Source organism: Abramis brama (genome assembly GCF_963993115.1).
Source record: "Abramis brama genome assembly, chromosome: 8".
Taxonomy (NCBI): domain Eukaryota; kingdom Metazoa; phylum Chordata; class Actinopteri; order Cypriniformes; family Leuciscidae; genus Abramis; species Abramis brama.
In genome coordinates, this window is record NC_139970.1 from 19,593,629 (window position 1) to 19,618,239 (window position 24,611).

At 36.7% G+C, this 24,611-nt stretch overlaps 1 protein-coding gene across 1 annotated transcript in view; it reads right to left on the reverse strand.

Annotated features, from left to right (window-relative positions):
* The window catches only part of tmtops2b (teleost multiple tissue opsin 2b), a 52,715-nt gene extending 29,561 nt beyond the window's left edge, over window positions 1–23,154 (reverse strand). The window contains exon 1 of the mRNA XM_084122230.1: window positions 22,316–23,154. Within this exon, the coding sequence (XP_083978356.1) occupies window positions 22,316–22,685 (370 nt within the window). The 5' untranslated portion in view covers window positions 22,686–23,154. The remainder of the gene's footprint in view (window positions 1–22,315) is intronic.
* Window positions 23,155–24,611: the final 1,457 nt, after the last annotated feature.

The following is a 24,611-nucleotide window of genomic DNA, read 5'->3' on the forward strand; positions in this document are numbered from 1 at the left end:
TCTTGACCAGGACCTCACCCCTAATGCATTGAAGCAACTGCCATGTGATTGGTTGATTAGATAATTGCATTAATGAGAAATTGAACAGGTGTTCCTAATAATCCTTTAGGTGAGTGTAAGTAATTCCAAAAGCATTCAGGTATCATAAAAGCGGTCCATACAACCTATATTGTGCACTATATTCCAAGTTTTGAATATCTTGCCTGGTTGGATATTTTTCCAAATACATACGGTCTCATGCTAAGACCAATGATGTTCATGTGTTAAGCTTAAACTTCAAAATAGTGTGATAATTATATATTATTAATTATTATTCTGGTTCTATAAGGTCATCCCATAAACTTTAATTTTAAATGTCTTTCTGGTTTTATGTTTTCATTTTAAGTATAATTTAAAAAATGTGTACTGTATGTTTTAACACATTGAAGGATGAATCAAAAATGAGTTTCTGTTGTAATCAATAGCAAGTTGCATTTAACCTGGAATATTCCTTTAACAATAAAGTATATTATTACAGCAGTATTCTCTGTGGTAAAAGTTTGTTTTTCTCCTCTCATGTAGCCTACTGTTATTTAAATTGTTCTACACATCCTTCACACTGTGATAAGAGTTAATGACTACACTATCAGCAACACAATGAACATACCCTGGCCGTGTGTGATAAGGATATATAATCGATGTTTGCTTATTCTTCAAGGAATTTCTGTAACCATTATTAACAGTTAACACTAACCTTTGGACATTCAATGTAATTTATATTAATTAAAAATTTTCTAAATTAAAATTTAAACAGGCGGTTCATATGAAACAATATTTGTTCAGTTATGTTATTTGAAACTAAGAAGAAAATATATCAGATGTGCTCATAAGAGACCTTGGAGACATTATTTTAGTCTGGCAAGGTGACTCCAGGTCAGCTTCAGGCTAGTGCAGATGGATAGTGTATAAAGAGAAATAGTGCTAAAAAGCAACCAGCAACATAGTCTCACTTAACCAGAACTTTACCTGATTTAAGGTCTGGGCTATAGAGCAAGAGTCCTAAAACGCAGAAACAAGTTTCATTTCTGAACTTCCATCATCCTCCTTCCAAAGCACAGGCAAAGTCCTGCTACTTGGGCGCAGAGATATCAGATATCTTGGGTGCAGAAATAGCGGATTTCAGGTGTTGCATCAGCATGATATCTCTGCGCCCAAGTAGCAGTGATTTGCCTGTGCTTCCCCCTCAATATAATCCCAAGTCAATATCTGCCTAGGAAATCACCTAGTGTTAATCTGCATTGCTATTTGTACTCGTTGTGAATACGCAAGCCACAAGACGTAATTAGGTTTTTTGTTTTTGGATCACTTTTACTCATGGCATGCTATCCGGCAACAAAGGATTCCATTCATTATGCTAAGCTAAGCTAGCGGCGGCGCTGCCAGACTAAGACCATGCATGCACTGAGACAAAAATGTGTTTGCCCACCTATCTAAATGTAGGGGAGACGGTGAATAACCCCTATTTCAAAAAACGGTGGTGTGTTCCTGGGCTTCTTCGCCCGAAAACGGGCGAAAACTTGAACGTTTCGAATTGTTTAATTTTTTTGCTTCATCGGATGGGGGTGAAACTTGGTGACTTTTCTTTTATTACCTATATGAACACACAAAAAAATCAAGGAGATGATTCTGATATGTTAAAGGGTCGTAAAAAAAAAAGTCACACTTAGCTTCCTCCCGCCCGAAAACGGGCGACATAGGAAATGAATGGGAAATACGAAAAAATAGGAAAACTCAGAGAAACTTTTGGTGGTACAAGCTACAGATCAGCCACTGTGCTGAAAAAAAGTGTACAGCAATGAAGGGGTGACACTCTAAAACATCAAGAGTGCAAAAAAGACACCCTCCCCCCCCCCACACACACACCCACACACACAAACACACACACACACACAGAGAAATGAACTGGTAAGACTGAAACAGCAAATTTTGCCCCAAACTATATAAAAATTATATAATCATAATAACTCCAAAACTATAGCAAGGAGAGTCAAAAGGTAGGTATCGTTTGAAAGAACTCTTTTTAAATTTTTTGAAAATATAAATTACATTACATTTGGACATTGTCCTGCCAAGAAACGGCGGATAAAAGACAATATATATATAATTTTTATTATGATTTTGCATATCTTTCTTATTTGTCATGGAATAACTCAGGAAGGAAATAAGGTAGGAGGAAAATTCTTTTTTAGTGAAGTCCCCCTACATGTTAGCTGCATCTGGATAAAAAAATAATAATTTTTGGATAAAGGAATCAAAAATTACAGCATTTTGAAAAGAGATAGCCTTTTTGTACAGTCTTTGACACCCCCTCATGGGCAATTTTTTCTCCATGAAGAATATCTTGTCATAAAAGCAATAGATTATGTTAATTTTGGGCTCATTTTAATTGTAATAATATGCTGTAAAAAATGAAGTGCCATTTTCAATTATCTGAGAATGTTTCATGAGCTGTATGATGTTTTTGACACATTGCAGTACATTATTTTATAGATTATGAAAAAAAAGAAATTCTATTTATCAGCAAATAACTCAGCAATACTTAAGAGTTTTTCAAAGTGGATACATTCACTGTAAAGTTCAGACTTCAAGCTTTCAAATGACATCAACTTTGTGTTAATCAAGGCAAGATTTTTGAAAAATATGGTAATGAATATTTTCGCAGCTAGGTGGCGCCTGCTGGCGGTACACTTGGTTTTAGAGGGATTACTCAGCACTCGTTAGGAATTAATAAATGTAATTAAAAAGCTGAGATCCTAAGCTTTAAAATGATATATAATTTGTGTTGTTTCATTCAGTGGTTGCTTAGTAATAAATTGTTTTCTTTCCGAATGGGAATAAATCAAATAAATAAATAAAAAAGCTATAGGCCGCCTATAGGCGGTTATAGGACATGACACAAATGAATCAATTTTGAAGCCACTAGGTGGCGCTCTTCTCACTTGAAAAATTTTTTTTTTTAGGCCTGCACTCTAATTTGATGTGAAATGTTGCATTTATTGAAAAATAAAATAAAATAAATAAAATAAAAATATATATATTAATTCTAATGGAAAAAATAGCTCATAAAAATTATATAATTAATGCAAAGTATCATAAAAAATTCTAAAAATTCTAAATAATAATCAGAAAACATTATAGAACAAAAATATATTTGATTGGTTATCCTGGGAAAAAGTAAAGTAAAATTTTAAGGCTTCGCCCGTTTTCGGGCGGGAGGAAGCTAAGTGTGACTATTTTACGAAGAAGCCCAGAGGGTTAATGAATTTCTTTCCCTCTCGTTAGTGTAAATCAGTCAGTCTGGTGAAACGGTGTTTACTAAATCAACATCTGATTTCACTATCGCTACTATCTGCAATGTCTGTCTCAAAGAGAAAAAAGTTTTGTGTACTAAAGGTTTGTAAAGTTAAATCAGTTTGATTACTGAATGGTTGTGTGAAAGTGACCCTACAACCTTGTTGTCATGTGTTTCTATGTGAGCCTGTACTGCCAGTCAAACATTTAGCTAGAAGCTATCACAGCAGGAGGGATTTAACTCAGGAATATATGGGTGACTTGCTTTTATATTAAGATACTTCAGCTATGAAACACTCTTCAAACATGAAACTGAGGAAACTCCATGGTGGAAAGGCTTCAGAATCAAAGAAACACATCCCACTCAACTAAAAAGTTTCAAATTTCATTTGAAATGCTTATGGTGGGGAGCCCCACATACAATGAAATCTCATTGGAGTGAAGTTTTTTCTTTGTGTACATTGTCACATGAAGTGGATTAGATACAATATTTGTAGAATACACAGACATTTCAGATATTTTCATGAAGCAACAGAAACACTTTTCATTCACTGTTTTATGCATTTCTTATAACAATAAAATTGGATCAATATAATTGTAGCTCTGTTTGCTTGTGATGAAATTGGAAGCATTGGACAAAAATAACATATTCTTTTGTTATGAACTGTAATGGAATCAATAAACACAGAGCTCCAGGTGGCTGATTGTATTTTTCCTACCAATAAAATGAGCTTTCTCTTTCTCCTATTTACAATAGAAGACAGAAATGCCATTACATGTAACATGGGTTGCATTGTTTGTAATTTAGTGCTCTTTTAAATATTGGGAAACATCAAGTCACATAACAATTTTAAGTGTTAATTGTAAATTTAGATCATGAGCGGATTGATGCTGAACTACTAAAATAAAAAAATAGTAAAATAATACTGAAAAAAAATAACCCATAACACACTGTTTACAGTTGAAACAATGAAACTGCACATCATCTCAGAATACTCACGAATACAGTTCAGCTGAGAGAAATATTAGAGATATTGGACATTTAACCCAGCAAGCAATAGCCGTCATTTCACTGTCTAGGTTATAGACCCTATATAGTGTGACTATGAGTAACCCACTTCTAGTCAAAATAACCTTGAATTTGGTTACATGTCGTTTTTGCCAAAATAACTTGTGAAATGTATGATATTCCATCATGTAAGCAAAGTCAACAGTGATTACAAGGTGTTTGGTTTCATTTCTTTGACATGTTCTATGCGTAGCCTGTTCATCTATTCTTGCACTATAGACGTCTATTAAATTTAGCCTAGACGTCAGGGCTGTATTTGGACAGCTTTTAGACGGCTTTTAAAAGCACACTGTGAAGGAATTGTGTTTTTGTCAAACAGCGACCCCTAGAGTCGCTATGGAATACTTGCACTGCCGTAAATACCCCTCCACCCCCCCACCTCCCACCTCCCACCCTGTACACCGGTACCTGCATCGGGCATGGAATAGGCACAGATAGACTCCGAAGACATGATTATTGCAATTTATCATAATAGTTTGCAAATTGTACTCGTTTACACTATTTACAACCTCTACGTTAGGCTTATTTATGTCCTGATAATTATGTGAGATATTAAAAACTGTTCTCATGATAATCGCAAGATCGTCTGATATCCCTCAGGACTACGTGATAAATACACCTCACAACACCTGAGTTCAGCTGGCAAACTAGTTCGTGAGGCAAGCTATAAAACATAACGCAAAAAACACGTAAGAGAAACGAGTGTTTTTTTAGCAAGTCTGTTAACAGCTCTGATAATCGAAAGCTAGCTAGACATGTGGAAATTATTGGACTGGTCTAATTATCAGCAATGGATGAATGAACAGCATGTAAAAAAATGACATACTACAAGCAAGCGCAACAACATACAACATAGAATGCAAACAAGTTTACAAATAAGAGATTAATTTACTGGCCACTACATGCGTTTTCTCAGATCGAATAGCTATCTGATTTATAAAAAAAAAAATCCCTTTCACATAAATGTGTTTTTGCGAAACGGATTTAAATCCGATCTTCAATCCCTGCGCTGTATGCAGATTTAATGGAGTGCACGTCACCGAAAGCAACAGATATGAGCTGCATTTTATTGATCATCAGCTAAAATTTCAAAATCAAAGACCGCAATAAGAGAGAGTAGTAACAGCCCTGGTAAGTTCATTTCTTTACTTTTAATGATGATGATTGTGTGTTAAGATTTGCGCTTTGATTTGCGATAGTTTGCACGTTCTCTTGATGACTATGCTCAGTTGCTCATCTGCGGTGATGCGTGTTCCAGTAGCGTCGTCATATCTGTCTATAACATATAGCCTATAACACGCTCTCACACGTTTTTATTTTTAGCATTTTTGAGAGGAGTACAATTTACATGTGGTTTCAACAACCAGATGCATTTACACTTGTCCAGTTTCGTCTGGAATGCGGCACAGACCTCCTCCTGAAGTGGTTTGAGCGATCGGATTCAAATCCGTCTTGAATGCATTTCGGAGGGCATTTACACCTGGTCTTTTCACGATCGGATAGCTATCCCATCTGAGAAAACGCATGAAGTGGCCAGGTGTAAACAGCCCCATGACAAAAACATACGCACGAAAGCCGAAAACAAACGCTGGTTGGCCTCTCACGTCCAAATTTGACGAAGTGGTGGGGGAAGTGACGTATGCCGTAAAGCAGTCGAATTTTGTAGTTCTTTTTGTGCTCTGGTTACTACCCGAACCCCGAAGTTACATAGTGCCAGTAAAAGCGATACAGACCCCGTCAGGCTATGGCAGACGTGTCATTCAACCTATTGTAAGTCGATGTACCATCACAAGGGTCTTGGAAATATATTATGAAGGTTGAAAAGTTTCACAGTGTGCCTTTAAACGCAAAATTGCTTGCTGAGAAATAATGGAATCATTATTATCACTGGAATACTGAGCAACAATCAAATTTAGTTGTGCAGGCCTGAGGGAAAACTAATGCATTGTGAGAGCTGAATTTTTTATTACATCTAGCATCTAATTCTGTATCACAGTGCTATAACTGTGAAATCTAACATGCAGCTAAAATTGCCTGTTGTGAATCTATGCTAAAGACAGGAAAAATAAAACTGGAATAGCAAAATAACCAACCCGATCTCATGAAATGCGTCTCTATAGCACACATTGAATTTATCATGCAATTTTAACACGAAAATTAGTTTGTGCATATGATACCCACTGTAAACCCCTTGGGTAGGATTAGTGGTGTGGGGTACTTGCGTATTACACACCATAAAGTGCATAACTATGCATCATATGCACGTAAAAACTAATTTTCACTTATAAATTGGACGACAAATACAATGCGTGCAATAGAGACGCATTTCATGAGATCAGGCTGAAATTTTTTGCCTGCTGTAAGAAATTTCTTACTGCTCTGTTTGTATTCAATCTCTGTCTCTCTCTTTGTCACATTCTTTCTTGTGCAATTGTTATCAAAACCCATTTGTTTTCAGTCTAGCCTCAATTTACATTAATCCCCAAGAGAGAACAACATGTGTGTCTGATAATGACAGGAGCAAATAATAAAGTCTGTGACACAGGCTATTCAATACAGAATTTTTTTTTTTTTTTTTTTTTATCCTAGCATTTTAGACAATGAGACAAGAGGAAACACACAGGCACAAATTTTTCAAGATAAATTTCAGATAACGGAATGATTTCAATGCATTCATCTGTAAAGTTTATGGAGATACAGATAGCAGAGAATGGCCGAGTGCATGTTTATCCACTGGTATGGCAAGCAGCTGTGAAGCCAGGGCTTGTCAAATGAGTGGACCTGATGGTCATGACAAGGCAGACGTTGCAGCTCCAGAAACCTAATTCAATCAGAAGAGCCACTTAAAACCTTTAGATGACCTTAAAGAGATGATTCACCCAAAATGAACTCATCCTTATCTAGTTCCAAACCTGTATGAACAAAACTCTGAGACATTTCTCAAAATATCTTCTTTTATGTTACACAAAAGATTTTGTATTACTTATATAGATAATTGGCATATTGTACTTAATTGGCATATTGTAACGGTGTGGTGGTAGTTGAAGGCACAAGACGAAGATGAGGGTAAAACACAATGTTTATTGAACAAAATGTAATTTATGTAATTTATTCAAATTAAAATGTCTGCCCGATTGCCAGTCCAAGGTTAGAACTAGAAGTCAGAACAACAGATCTCTGGTGTAGCAGGACATTAGAGCTGCAGATAAGCTTGAAGGGGAATTGTGGGGCTGTTTACATGACACAGTTTTCAACAAAATACGTAAAAAGGCGTTTTGGCCGTTCATTTACACAACAACAGTGTTTTGGGTGCCTGAAAACACAAAGTTTTGAAAACGGGTTTCAAAGTGCACGTAATATTGTTGTCAAAAATAAAAAAGCTAAAAGCTAAAGATTACCACACGCCACTGTAACCACGGGTATGTATATAATGCATGAGTAAACTAACTGCTTCATCTTTCATCTACTCATCCATCTTTATTCATCCCAAAGCTCATGTAGTTTTAATAACATATTCAGTATTAAGCATGTATATTTCCATTACAAATCCACATTGAGATCAGACCACCACAAACCATTCGTGTCCACTTCATCAATGAATAAATCATACATCAAATGTAGGCTATCAAAGGAACATTAAATATACATGAAATTATCCTACATCATAGCTAGCACACAGTAATAAGAGATACATCTCACTATGATTAGTTAATTTGGGGACCACAACTTAAGACCACAAAAATCAGTGCTGATCTGGATAAAAGATGTAACATTTCAAATAATTGAGCTGCTATTGCTTCCCCAACAGACCGCAATATAAAGGCAATATTGGCCACTTAAAGCTACAAACATATTCATGGTAAAATCATCAGTTTATTTATATAATGTGTATATTAATGTTTACATTTACATTAATTCGTAACAGCTGATTGGTCCAATATCTGTTTTTGTTCAATTGTCCAGATTACATTACCATTACCATTTAAAAGGTTGGGGTCAGAAAGATATCAGGAAGCGTACTTTCGTGTCTCAATCGTTTTACAACATTTCTACGCTTTGTGTTCAAGGGGCGGGCATATCAGTACAAGATCATCCCCTTCGGGCTGTCCCTGTCGCCCACAGCTTCATGAAGGATGCAGAGGTTGCCCTTGCCCCACTAAGGGAAGTGGGTCGCATTCTCAACTATCTTGATGACTGGCTCATTCTGGCCCACTTGTGCGAACAGGGATCTGGTGCCCAGGCACCATCGCCATGTGGGGCAAGTGGGAAAGTGCTTTGTGCCATTTCCAGGCGAGTTCAATCATGCAGCCGATGAGCATGCACGTCAGCTCACGCTCCCGGGAGAATGGAGACTCCAACCCCAGGTGGTCCAGCTGATTTGGAGACGCTTATGGGCTGCACAGGTAGACCTGTTTGCCACTCTGGACGTCCCTCTGCCAGTTATCTTACTCCCTGACCAAGGGGACCCTTTGGCACAAATGCTCTGGCACACAGCTAGGCATGTAACGATTCACTCTGAGCTGGTTGAAAATCGATACAAATATGCAACGATTTAAGTCGGCTGAGATGTTAAACTAATTGCGATACACCGTTTACTGTATACTCGCTTTACAGGAACGATAGCAGCAAGTGTTTTCAGTTCATTCCTTGGAAAGTTGAGTTTGTTAGCACGCGTGAGGGTGAAGCTCAACTTCAGGAATGAATTGAAACACTCACTCTGCTCCGTGCCAGTGTGCACGCCACGCACCTTCAAACAGAAGCAAGCATGGCAACGGCAAGCGTGTAGATATTGACGTTGAAGTTGACTCATTCAAATCAGAGGTGTGGCAGCATTTTGACTTTACGAAGACTAATAATCACTACAGTGAGAAGCTCCAGTCACCTCTGTCTGCATGTAAAAAAATATTAATAGGTATTTTGATGTCATAAACCGATCGGTCTGTGCAGCGCCGGGTCAAGTCGAACGAGCCTTATATGTAAAGTGGGAGGAGTTGGATCTGGATCCAACTCCTCCCCCTGGATTTCGTGTTCTGCAGTGAGGACCATCTCCAGCTTTCACACAAACACACACATACACACACACACACACACAAACACACACACACACACACATATTCTTGTACATCTATCTTTATGAGGACATTCACTGACACAATGCAATCTCTAGCTGCTTAACCTTACCCATCACAAATAAGTGCCTAACCCGAACCCTGACCCTAAACCTACGCTTAACCGTATTATAAACTTATCCCTAAAACCAAGTCTTGACCCTCAAACAGGCCTTTAAAGGGGTCTCAGAAAGTGAGGACCAGCCAAAATGTCCTCACTTTACTCTCTATGTCCTCACTCCAATGGTCTAAAACTCAAACTGGTCCTCACAAAGATAGTTGTACAAGTCATACACACACAAACACACACACACACACACACACACACACACACCTTGACTGGGCACTAATGGATATCCAGTGCTGGGTAGTAACTTTAAAGGGTAATAACTTTAAAGAGTTATGTCACCCAAAAAGGGTTAGTTCACCCAGCGTCAGAGACTGACAAGGAAGAGCTCTCAGATTTCATCAAAAATATATTTGTGTTCCGAAGATGAACGAAGGTCTTACATGTTTGGAATGACATTAGGGTGAGTAATTAATGACAGAATTTTTTACTTTTCACAGTACCTCAGTACTTTATATTTATATATTCCGGATTTATGTTATTTGTTTATTATTTATTTGTTATAATTTGTTTATTCCGGATGATTCTTTTGCATGTTAGGCTCTGATTAGGTTGTGCTGTCACAATTTAAAGAGAATACTAGTATTATATATTCAGCTATCAAGAAAGTGCTCATTTCATCCAGGTAATCAAGGTTGGCAACCATGGCCATCACATTACTCATTGTTAGCATATGCATTTACACCATCAAAATTAATGATCACTTAAATAAGAGGAATTTAAACAATATGAACATTACAATCGTAGCTTGCTGTCAGATGATACAGACTTCTAAGGGCTTTTCATTACATATTTCACACAAAGAATGTTCTTCTTGCCATTTTTTTTATCATGCCGATAATTTTATTTAGTTATTTAATTTAGTTAATATTATCATCTGACATTTAAAATTGTAAATATAGTTTAACAATCATCAACAGTTTCAGTTGTGAAACATAAAACCAGTTGAATGAATGTAATTAAAAATATGAATTCAAATAAATTTACATTCTTTATTGTCACTATATAGTATCAAAGTATCAAAGTGAAAGTCTTGGATGCAATTATGTTGTGACTGGAAATACCAGAATCCACAAAATATTATACAATACATGTAATGCACAGTATTATAAAGATATACATTACTATACAAAATGCACAATTACAAATACAGAATACATATTTAAAATTCATATACATTTTAAATGATGCAATGAACCTTTGAACAGTTCCTGTTACAGTACAAGTAACAAAACAGTGACTGGGTGGGTACAAGGATAGTCCACCCAAAAAAATGAGAATTCTCTCATCATTTACTCTCCTTCATGCCATCCCAGATGTATAAGACTTTCTTTCTTCACATAAACAAACAAATCTCTGTGAGTCCATATAATACAAGTGGATTGTAACCCATGTACGTAAGACAGTTGGTCGGAAGTGATTTTTAATAGTTAAAACAGTTTACATTATTAGTATTTTTTCTTATCTAGCCTATTGTTTCACTTCAGAAGGCAGTGATTCATCCACTGAGGTCGCATGGACATCACGGTCAATATGTGTGGTTTTTATAGGACTCGCAGAGATGGATTACTTTCCTTATAATCTTAATTCATGTTTATCTGTAGAAAGAAAGTAAAATGCATCTGGGACAGCATGACGGTGATTAAAATATGGGAAAAACATTTTTTGGTGAACTATCCCATGTTGGTATGCTAATCCATGATCAGCATAGACTAGAAAGAATCAAGTGCCACAGTTATAACACCGTGATACAGAAAAAGATACTAGATGTAATAAAAAATTCAGCTCTCACAAAGAGCTGAATAACATCTTATCTATAATGTATAAGATAATTACAAAAAACATTCCACTCCGAAACATCCTGTAAAATCCATACTTGCCAAGTCAGTGCATGAAATCCATTCTGTACGATCATCTTGTTCATTAACATTGTCAGGTTCTGAATCGGGCTCGAATTGGTTTCAAATTTACACCATCCGCAATATTTACACTAGAGAAGAACTCGCGGTTATGGAGGTGTGCGCCATCACAACACACTGGGCCAGCTAACCAATCACAGCACATTTCGTATTTCAGAAGGAGGGGCTTCAACGGAATCGGAGTGTTTGAGCCAGACTGAGGAGACAGGTGCTGTAATAATGTAAAATATATGAAAAATAATCAAGCATGAAAACATATTCTAGTACACCCCAAAAACAAAATCAATGGCATAATTGGACCCCTTTAAGATGTGGAACTTTAAAATTAATGAGGGGCAGGGTGTTAAATGATGCGCTGTCTCAGGGGTTCCCTGGTACACCAGATGTGTAAATGGCCTTCCTGAACTACACGAAAAAGTCTTCTGACATTGTTAATGCAGCCCATAATGGAAGACACCTGGGAGAACTTCTTCAGGCAACATAGTGCATAAGCCTTTTCTCTTCCACACTCCAGCGGCCAAGTTTTCAAGATTCAAAACACATTTAAAGTAAAATGCCACCCTTGAGTATTAAGCTTTCACATGAGAAGTACAAGTCATCCAGCCTTTATATCTATATATTTTACGGAAATAATTGAAATGGCATAAAAATATTAATAATGGATATGCAGCTTTTTAAAAGACTGGAAGCATGTTCAATAACAGCAAGGATGTCTTATCTCATGATTGTCATTTCTGTGCTAAAATATATATTTTTTAATACAATTGCAATTTAGCAGTGTCGGGTGTGGTAAATTGAATGAAAAGAAAGCTTTTTATATTACAAAAGTTTTACAGCTATAAACTGATGTCAGACAATACTTATTTATAATATGTTGTATCAGTTTTGTTTCCTTTAATATCAAAATGTATCCAGTAAAATCATACTACTAAAATATTATATTTTTATAAAACATTATATATCCTTATAGCTTATTTCAGATTGCATTTGTTTGGTTAATTTCATGTTTAAAACAATAATAAGAAAAAAATATTTGTTCTAATGATGTTCAGATATTTTTATTCTAAAACAAGTAATTTGTGTAAACAGTTGTGAACAGATGGGACAAAAATGCATGGATATGATCTAAACATTGTCTTTCAGTGTAAAAGCACCCTATAGACCTGCTGTTGTGTACATGAACATGAATCAAATATATCATGAAATGTATCAAATACAAGATCAGACACACGATGATAAATACGATAAATAATCGTGGGAGTCATGCGACCTCATATCAAACAAAGACCCAAGCAGGCTCTAATAATTCTGGTCTCCCACAGACCATCATAAAAAATGTATTACACACAAATCTATCCACTCTTATTATGCAAATAAGCTGTATAGCAAGGAACAAAGAAACCTTTTCCTGCTCAAAATTACAGATTTGCATTGGTCAAGTCACGCTCGAGAGGTGTGTGACCTCTGTAGAATTCAAAGGACATTATCTCAATCAGTCCAGAATTAAAGTAAGAGAAGTAAACAGGAAGAACCAATGTTGAAACTTTTCAATGTTGCTTTTCCCGCTTCATTCATCCACTTTGCATTTTTTGACCTGCGTGTGTGTGTGCGTGTGTGCGTGTGTGTGTGTGTGTGTGTGTGTTTCTATTCCGGTGGAGACTTCAACTTGAATGCACACTGACGCATGGGAAACAAGCTTATAAATCATACAGAATTTTTAAATGTAAAAATGCAGAAAGTTTTCTATGATGGGTAGGTTTAGGGGTAGGGTTAGTGTAAGGGGATATACTATACAGTATAAAAACCATTACATTACCATTAGTCCCCACAAAGATAGAGGACCAGATCTTGCTGCATGCTATAATGCATTAGTACTGTAAGAAAGTTTTTTTTTTCAGTGGTCAGATTGATTATATAACTAAATAAACTAAATAAATATGTTTTATAACTAAATAAAAATTATATTTCACTTTTCGAGGATAGCCTTACAGTTCAACTGGTTCAATATTGTTAGGGGTAGGGATAGGTGTAGAGGAGGGCTTTAGGGATAGAGACAATAATGTCCTAATAAGGCAGCATCAAGTTATGATTTTAATAAATATAATCGTATATACTGAACATGTCTGCAAAAAATACTGCTATTTTCACTTAGTGTAAAAGGCATCTATTGCACTTTGTGCAAATAGCCTCTGCCAAAATGAAAACATCACCAGCAGTTATAAGGCTATACACTCATTAAAAACTCAAACCCAATGATTAAGTGTAACGGGTACGTGAAGATAGGAAGACTAGATACAGAAGTTGAAAAATTCAAACGGGTAACTTTACTTATAATAATCCAACAGGTAGCGACCCATACAAAGAACACAAACACACACCATTGTGTTAACAATACCAGACAAAGAGTGGACCTATACATGATTAAACCAACACATCTCACACGAATGAACTGAGAATAACGGTAACCAAGGACACTGATGAGTGACGTTAATCAGAACAAAGACACAACAAATGAAAACTAAACTGAACAGAATGGTGACATGAATGTTATAATAATGAAGAGGTGTTTTGAGTCTGTGTTCAGATTTTTCTCCATGGCTGACCATGTGTGAGTGTAAATAGAGACATTAATGAGTCTGATGACTCTTCTGGCATTCAGTACTCATTCTCCAGCACCTCTAGTCTCTACTAGCAGACCCTTGGTTAACTGCACAAATGTACAGGCTCAGACATTAAAAACAAAGATAGAGATGGGTTAGAATTCAAAGAAATACAAAGGAGAAGAAAAATGAAGAGGAAGAAATTAAAGAACAGGAATAGATTCATTGAATTAAATAAAATATATAAAACAATGAAGCACATGAGAGAGGACTAGCAAACTTCATCCATCTTTTTTACGCATCTCTTCCCTTCTCACACACATTACATCATTGCACAACACTTAAAAATAGTAGTCCCAACACCATTCTTCTTATGAACACAAAATATAGTATTTGGTTGGTCATAAAATCTCAACATGCTGGTCCCCATGAGAGGACTTGCTGCAATAAAATAAAGCATCTTTTGTTGATTTTGAAATGACTGGAGTCCTTCATGTGAGTGTACATTTAAAGCAAGAGGGGACGTGTGTGCAGGAGATTCAATTATTTAATACATGCAAATGTGACAAATGTGACACATCACAGAGAAAGCGTGCGCATAAATATACAGCCAGAGTGCTGTTGAGTTTCTGCAAAGTAAATATTTTCATCTAGGTGTCAGCTTGACTACTCGCGTTCTACTTTCAAAGTTACATTCATATAGACTTTAAAATAGTTGGTTCTGGTTCTCAAATACCGAGCAGTGTTACATAAGCGTTAATGTAACAGTCCAACAGCACTGGGAATTTTCACTTTCTGTATCACTCTGCTCGTCTGTGTTTGTTCCATACAGAGTGTATGTGCATTGGTGTCGATTTTCTAGTCGATCTTTCTGCATCATTTACACTACTAGGTGGCGACAAGTGACTGTCTTTATGAGTGAATCATTTAACCCTTGTATGGTGTTCGGGTCTGTTGGACCCGTTTTAATTTTTTATCAAAAGAAAAATTATACAATTAATTATTTTTTCAAACTGAGACTCATTGGCCTTGGCTCATTTTCTGTGAAGAACATATATCAGAACACATTTTCAATGAAAACACACTGTACACCCCCCCTACACTTTTATATTACACACAGGATGTTCGGGTCCACTGGACCCGGGGCTAATAAAAGTGTGGAAATTGTAGGTCCTGTGTACCTTTACTCTGTCCTCCTCCTGTCAGGGCCTGTTGTTAGTGTGTGTGTGTTCTTGTATATGGTTTATGAGGACACAAATGTGTATAATGACATGGGTATTACAACGTAAACATGGTTTATGACGACATCTGTGTCCTCATACTAAAATATACTAAATGGTGTTTTTTGAAATTCAAAAAATGCCAAAAGTTTTCTGTGATTGGTAGGTTTAGGGGTAGGGTTAGTGTAGGGGGATAGATTATACAGTTTGTACATTAGAAAAACCATTATGCCTATGGAGAGTGACCGTACACCACATATCCAAGTGAGTGTGTGTGTGTGCGCGCATGTGTGTGTCTGTGTGTGTGTTGTGGGTGTGTGTATGTGTGTGCATGAGTGTGTGTGTGTGTGTGTGTGTGTGTGTGTGTGTGTGTGTGTGTGTGCGTGCGTGTGAGAGGGAGATTGTGTGTAAGTGTGAAAGAGTGCAAGAGTGAGTTTTGTGTTTCTACTCCTGTCATTCCCACACACGGTTGCAATTCTTAAATGTGATCTAACAAAGGTAAAGAGAAAATATTAACCATATATGCTGTTTATATTGCTTGTAATTGGGATGAAGTAAACATCTGTTGAGTATTTTAACATAACATTTTTGATTGTGTTGAATTAAAAACCCAAAAATGCAGCGGGTCCACCAGACCCACGAACACTGGCTGAATAACAAAAATATGAACACCACACAAGGGTTAAATCATTCTCAACCAGTTTGTTCAAAACGCTGATTTATTCAGGAACCAATGGCAGGCTGTTTTCAAAATCACATACTGAGTACTTTTGAATAAATACTTTGTGACCGGTAAAAAGTGCCTTCTATTTATTTTCAATGTGTGTAGTATGAATGAAATCCAGACACACTATATTTGTCATGTTGTCATTTCATGTGACTTTCACCATTAGATGCGTCACTTTATTGCCATTCACAACTCCTCTCCCATGGTTTGTTTATTTGTCAGTCAAAAAAGCACTTTATCACCTCTGACACCACAGCGCTCATTCAGACAGACAGTGATTGCCATGGCAAAAGTATTCGCTTGCTTTGACAGATCTGTGATTTAACAATGTCGCCACCGGAAATGTTTCAGAACCAGACATGCACAGTATAATTCCAATTGCGCATGATTTGCGCATGATTGAAATGGTCAAGTAGGGAAGTATCCATATTCTGACACAGGGACTGTCTTAATGAATGATTCACTGAATCCTTTATTCAGCTGATTTGTTCGAGTCATTCAGGAACAAAACACCACTAATGTGTGTTGCAATGGTTTTGCTGTGGCTATATGTTTGAAACTATTTCTGTTGGAAAAGCAAAAAAGGAACTGGCAATTTTGTGTCTAAAATGTAAATTGCTCAATATTAACACTATCAGACAACCATGCTGCGTATACTTCAGTGCTTCTTGGAAATAACTTGTTCTAACATGACATTTTCAAATTTGGACACATCTTTTATGGTGCTTTCACACTGGCAGTTTAGTTCGAAACAGGGTGCGGTTTGAATGAAAAATTGGTCATGTGAAAGCTGTCATGTGGACCCAGGAACACACTGGGGTACCGAAACCAAGGTACTGAATGCAAATGCACCAGGGTTCGATAGAATCGAGTTGAGTTGTGAAACCAGACCAACGCGCAGGGGCCACCAGGAACAATCCCGCTCGGACTCGAACCGCGGCAAACGAGCCCAATGTGAAAGCCCCCTTAAATAGCAGTGAAAGTAGTTGCACAGACAAGAGAGTCTTACAACTTATTTGTTGAAATTGCTATTGTTATATTGCTTTAACTTGCAACTTTTTCTACAGCAGAAAGCAAAAGTTGCCATCTACAAAAAAAGAAGTTAATTAAAGTTTATTCATATGTTAATCCAGAGCAAAAGCAGGAAATTAAATCTAAAGCCATGTGGACAAAACCTGCTACAAAAATATTAGGCTTCATTATAGGCATTAAAGCTGGTGCCAAAACACAGGTCCAAATTAGAGGTCAGTGCTTCTGACCAGTGAAATTGGCTTGGGTGTTTTCTCTTCCATTGAATTAATGGTTGAGCATGCTCAGCACACCAAAGACAGAAAATTGGAGGAAAATTTTGCTGTAAAATACTAAAATTAGACATGCCGCAAGGTACCTCTGCATTTTAGCTTGAGAGGTGGAAAATTCAGGCTGACAAAAGAGAAACTCTTAGATAGAGGATGACTGAAACTTAAATGAATTGCTGTCTGATTTATATATTCCACCTGCTTCTACACAGCTCCAGTGAGATAACATAGCCTTTTACAGCAGGCCATTCATGTTAGGATCCTATGAGTTTTGGAAATCTTCATGCCTGTGTATATGCATCCAGACACTTGTGTGTTTGAAGTCGTAAACTGAAGCCTTCAAGCATGAATTTTATTAAATATATATATATTCTTATCACAAACCTTGCAATAGAAAACATTCCTATTGAAAGTGTAACATTAAAATGCATGCAACACATTTCGTATAGCAAACATTTCAGATGGGAATCTCTTCCTCAAAATGAGATCTTTGACGTAGCCAAAGCTGCAGCCTGAATCTACTAAGAAAGCATAAACCACTGTGACTTATTTGAATAATTGCGATAACCTCTGTGCTTCACAGCTGAATAAACAAGTACCTAGCGCTAGAAAACTGTCAAAGCTTGCTGTATAAGTAAGCATACAAAGACGAATATATAAGGCAACAGCCTTTAATTCAATAAATATAAATAAAACAGGTAGGAGAATCTCAGGAAACACAACCACAAACATCAACAAGTCTGGAAACAGAACTGAACAAAACAGGGAGTCTATAAACACTAAATGAGTAAATGAGACAATTAATTGAATGACAGGTGAACAGAATGATGAATCATGGGGACAAACTATCACACACTTGGAAACTTTGTCAAATAGGAAAACAGGAACAGGGAAAACAGAAATAAAACAAAATGAAACTAAGGGTACGTTTATACGACAACGATATGCTTAAAACTGAGACGTTTTTTCTTTAAGTTTTCCGCGTACAGGCGACACCATTGACAAAATGATCCCCATTCAGAAGGATCTGCCAAAATGTGTATTGTAGATCTGTATTCTACTTCCAGACCATTAGATGGCGATGAAACATAGACTGAACACGTAATACTCATGTGCATTACGTCATCGTCTTCACAGATTCGCGTTTTTGTTGTATACACGGAGACCGTTTTCAAAAACTTCCACTTTGAAATCCGTTTTCAAAAGTTTGCGTTTTCGTGTAAATGAACGGCCAAAACGCATAAAAGGTTTTATGTTTTTAGTTGAAAACGGTGTCGTATAAACAGCTCCTAAGCCAAAACAGAACATATGTGACAAAAACACTAAAGCACAAAACAATATCTAATAAATATTCATGTGTGCACTGGTGAAAAAAAAAAAAATGCTAACGCCGCCTTCACACTGGCAGTTGAAATCAGCTCCGTATTACGCAATACGCCCCCAGCGGACGTCGTACTACACCGTTGAAAAGCGTCGGAAGCGAGTAGAACAACAATGGCGGAGAGATTAGAAAGGCTGATTTTGTCAGTGTCAGAATGTACAATTCTGCTTGCGTCTCCAGTATAGGAGAGCAACAGCAAGAGAATTGACAGGCCGACGATTTGCCATCATGGAATTTTCTGGCTGTATGTGAATGAGCGGGGGCCACAATATTTAATTATACATTTTAATTGTATTAACTGCCCTAATAATGTTAGAAAATCATGAAGATAAAAAAAATGACATGACAACTTATCGTTATAAAATCATTATTTTATTTTATTTTATTAAAAGTTGAGAATTCAGGTTTGTTTATCAGTAGGCTACCATAGCAACGCTAACTTCCGCTGGAATTGTCGGATTTTTTTTTCCGTACCGCACTCGTTCGGACCCGGTTCGGACCCATTCGCATGCGGTCTGCGAATCTCCATAGGAAATGAATGACTTCCGGTCGTTTCGAAGCCGTATCGGAGCTGATTTCAACTGCCAGTGTGAAGGCGGCGTAAGTATACTTGCAGCCAGACTAATTATCAGTATACTTCAAGTGTCTTAATGATTAGTTAACTTGAAGTGTGCTATTTTGAAACAACTAATTGACGGGATCAGGAAAGGTCCACGAGCCGGACGCCAACTCAGGTCTCCCGAAGCACATGTCGGCACACTTGCCCACGAGGCGTGGTTTGATATATTTGAGTAAAAAGTATAGGCTCAAATTGCATACTTTGTCTTCAATAACAAATGTACATTATTAGACAAATAAAACTTAGCTATACTCTGCACAAAATACTATTGTATACTATAATGTATTTTGAAAGTAGACTTTCAATGCATTGTTACAATGATCATTTCCAGCACAGAGTTAAAATATACCTAAAATATATTTTTTTAATAAAGTGCAAATAGAATAGAAAAAATAAACTGAATTTTCACATCAAGTATATTTTTCTAAAATATATTTTTAGAAAATATACTAAAGTACAATTATTTTAAAGTGTGTTAAAAGTTGTGAAAATAGGTAAAAGCATGATGCTAATATACTTTTAATATATTTAAAGATGGACCAATTTTTGTTAGTATATTAACAATGTACTATTGAAAAAGGGAATATATTTCAAATACAATAAAGTATACTTTTTTCACTAGGGTGTCTTATTAAAAAATGGTAAACGGTTTCCTAATAAACACAATTAACCTTGGGGAAATTAACTGTTGTGATAAATGTGAAGAAAAGCATGACTCATCTAAAAGGATAGGCATGGAAAGAAGGCTGAAGAAAGAAGCACAGCTCATGTATGTGTCTGGCATAGGCTATATGATCTTTCACTATAGCGCAAACATCATTGAAATTTTCCTCCATTCAACGATTCCCCTCTTCATGGTACAAACCCACACACATAGTGCAGTGAAGGTTGTGCCATTTACCTGTCTTGAGGTGATTAGTTTTGTGTGCTCTTTTCACCTCTATATAGCTACAATGTCAAAACATCAGAATCCATCGTAAGAATCCAGAGCTTTCAAGCCAAAAAAGATCATTAAGATACTTTGCAGCACATGCAAACGGATATGTTTAGATAATGTAGTTATTATCGTCTCCGGCTTGTGGTAGAAGCCTAACACAGCTTGTCTTTTTCTCTAACATTATGAACCTTGCTACTATATTTCTTTTTTCTTTTCTTTTTTACTGACAGTCCAGTTTTTCCCTTGAGGCTTTCTTGACATAATTTAGCAGACATCCTTCCTGACTGATAATCCCCAGTACATTTCCATTACTGTAATGTAGATGCAAATAGATTCATTCTCTTTTGAGAGAGACTTTTATCCAAAGCAACTTGCCCTGCATTCAAACTACATATTTTATCAGTTCATGTATTCGCTTGTAATTAGACTCATGCCCTATATCACCATGCTTTACTTATTGAGCTACAGGAATACAGAATAGTTAGAAAATCAATTGATAAAACAATAAAACAAATTGCCTATACCCTACCTTTAATTGAAACTTGCTTGCTGTCAAAATGAGCCTTTATGCAAAAATGTAAATATTTAAATGAATGTCCAACATTTACTGATAATGATATAACTATAAAATGTACAGTGCGTAAGCGTGAATAATCTATAATTTTTCGAAATTTAATTTAATATATTAATATATATTTAATAAATTTAATATAAATCGAAATTTATAGTTGATTAATTTCATTATTGATTATTATCGGTTTTATCGATTAGTTGTTGCAGCCTTGTCTGTGATGTTTGGAGTGATATTTGCATGTGATGTGATGATGTTTTGAGGTTTTAGATTCTTTCAGTCTGAAATGAATGACAGCAGACCATATCCATGAAAGTGGGTTTATCACATTCACCCTCACTCTCATGTCACTCCAAACCCGTGAGACTTTTGTTCACCTTCGGAACAAAGATCTTTTTGATGAAATCTGAGAGCTTTCAGTCCCTTCATTGACAGCTATACGCAACTAACACTTTGTCGCATCAAAAAGTTCATAAAGAGATTGTAAAACTAATCCATATGAATTGAGTGGTTTAGGTAACATTTTCTGAGTAGACTTGATTGCTTTATGATGAACAGATTTAATTTAAGCTTTTATTCACAAATAACATTCTTCAACGCACACATCAGTTATGGTAAACGGAAGCTCATGCATGAGAATTAGGGCTGCCCCCTATAGTCGACTAAACTTTAGTCGATTAGAAGAGACTTAGTCGACCAAAATTTTATTAGTCAGTAAGTTGCAGGGGGGAAAAAAACTCATGGTGAAGTCACGCAGTCTGTGAGGAAGAGATCATTATTGGCTGTCCTTGTGGTAATTACAGTATGTTAGGCAGGAAATTGAATGTTTGCATATCATCTATTGACCTCAAATAAGGCTTTGAGCTTCCGCAAGAACCAATGAGGTTCATTCTCAGGTGTTACACAGCACGTTTGAGCTTCTGCAAGAACCAATGAGGTTCATTTTTGTTTGTGTTATGCAGCACGTTTGAGCTTCTGCAAGAACCAATGAGGTTCATTCTCGTGTTATCATTGTTTTGTGCATGTTTAGGCTTCGCAAGAACAAAACACCTTTTTTCAATAAACCCACCTCAAAAAAAAAAAAGCTGTAGCCTACAGCAAGTTGCATTGAAATGTTAAATTAAAATTGGCCCCTGCAAAATGCATAACAAATGTGATTTGAAACATTTAGCATTGAATTAACTGATAGTTGACAAATGGAAAGATTAGTTGTGTTCTGGTGATTAAATCGAATGTTCTCAGTAGCGTATACATGTGGCAAAAATCTTGTGTTTAAAATCAAACATAAACAGCCAGCCTGATAAAAGCACAAAACTAGTTTTACATTGATATTCTAGGTGTATAGATAGGCTATTTGAAAATGTAGGCTACACTTTCGAAATGGAGGTTTTTTTTTTTTTTGTACGTACCGAAGCAGGAGTTGATGAAGCCGTACCACATGCAGCCGTGCCGTCCGAGCAGCCACCGTCCCCGCACACTGGACGCGAAGCTCAGGGTCGTCCCGAACATACACACCAGCATGTCACTGACGCTTATGTTAAGAAGCAGCATGTTCACCGGCGTCCGGAGCATCTTGAACTTACAGAAGAGGACTAATACAATAAAGTTGTTGAAAAAGCCAAAAGTCATTATGAATCCGAGGAACACGGACAGGGTGATGAAGCCCGCGCGAGAGAGCGTCTCCACTGGCGAGTCGCTCCAGTCCTCGTCCAGAGGAGTTAACCGGTCTTCCTCGCTCATGTTAAAGCTGTAGTTTAAATCAGCCTGCTCAGAAAACATTCTTAGGAATAGTTATTTTGAGGCAGCGCTGGACTTTTTTTTTATTTTTATTTTTTTTATCTATCCGTTATTCTCCTTCACTGAACACCTCAGCATACTCCGGCGCATCAGCATCATGATTCAATTAGAAATGATGATGATAATTCTCATTGACAGCGCGCTTCACCTTTGATGGACTTTTGAATATGACAGGCGCTTCGCTTGAATCTAAAGAGAAACGCAAACTGACTAAGTACTAAATAGCTGTCTTCTCATTACGGTGCAGTATGACATAACCTATATCTGCCTGATTAAACGATTATTGTTTGTTTTTTTACGAGGTCGGAGAGCGCGCACGTGTCGCAACAACGTACTGTGGTGAATTAATGTTGACCTTTTGATGTCCGTTAATGCGCTACTTCGTTTGTCTACACATTGCATCCTAGAAGCAAAGCGTTCCCTTCTCAGTCCCAGCTGTCGTTCTGTATTCCAGCTGAGAGCGCGAGCTTTGCTGGACGCGCAACAGGCGTGTAATATAAAGGCATCTTGACGTCACGAGAACTGACTAACACACCAACCTACTTGAACAACTACATTCTGTGCTATATAGGCTACCTTAAAATATTAGCTACTGATAATCACCATAATGATGGTAAAAACAAGTGAAGTTCATTAAACTCATTCCATGAACAATTAATACACATCGATGTGCACAATATCAGCACCATGAGTGCAGGTAAAATCGAAATAATGCTTTAAACATTGATAAAGTAGCAAAGAATATAACAAGAAACAACTTAATATAGCCTACGTAACTAAAATAAGTAGGCTACAATATCAAATCCCTAGTATTCACATATTTCATCCCCCAGAGAGATCACATTCTCAGGGATGAGAATCAGTTTAAATGGCTATGGCTGTCTGGGGACTAAAGCCTTTTGCAGAGATTACTGCCAGATGGATGCGCTTTCACTTATCCATTCAGTGTTTTACATAGATGTCAATGTAAAAGGGGAATCAGACAAAAGCATGGCCGAACGCAGGGTTTGAGAAATACCAAGGTCCACGAGTGCATTTTAAGACATCTAAATGGGCAACGATTAGACAACAATGTTCAGCTTTAAAACCATGCCAGTCTTTTTGTTTCCATCTGTGTCAGTGAAAAAGAAGTAAACGCATGGTTGTGAAAAATTGCCTTTGGGATTGCAATGACAGCATTAGGTAAATCATATTGGAATGATAATAGAATTTTAGGTGTACTATCCCTTTAAATGTTGAGCCAGCCAAGGACATATCAATATATAAAGGTTGCAGGTATTTGGGGTTTTCTTGCCTGCAGGGCAAACCTCACATGAGATCACAGCAGCAAACCACAACCATCCAGTCAATTCCCAATGGAAAAAATCAAGTTCCGCCATACACTTTTTCTTGTTCAGGAAGTCGTTTTACTCGGATATATGTCACAATTCATGCCGACTTTAGCTCCGATTGAGTTGTTTGAATCCCTGCATATTAACATTTCTACTGTTGTTACACATTTGTCAAATATTAAACGTTCAGCTACTTACTTGCATCTTACATCTTGTAGAATTCACATTGATTGACCATCTCAGTCATTTTTGAAATTTATCAGATGAGAAAGTCGATAATCTTGTCATTGTACAAAATCTTTTAATATCTTAATAGGCAATTATTTCACAACTTTTATTATACACCTCGTAAAAAATACAGAGGTCCGGACCTCAGGGACCTTAATGTGGGTATAGAGCGCCATGGGAAGAGGAAGAATCTCAGGTCATTTATCTTAGTGATAAGTATGTGGTCTTTTTCTACTGCGGCCTGTTTCAAATATTTTAAAAATGTATTCCTCTATAATAAACAGAAATATGTAGCCTATTTTTCCCTTATAGATGCTATTTAAGTTTTTTTATTTGTATTATTATTCTT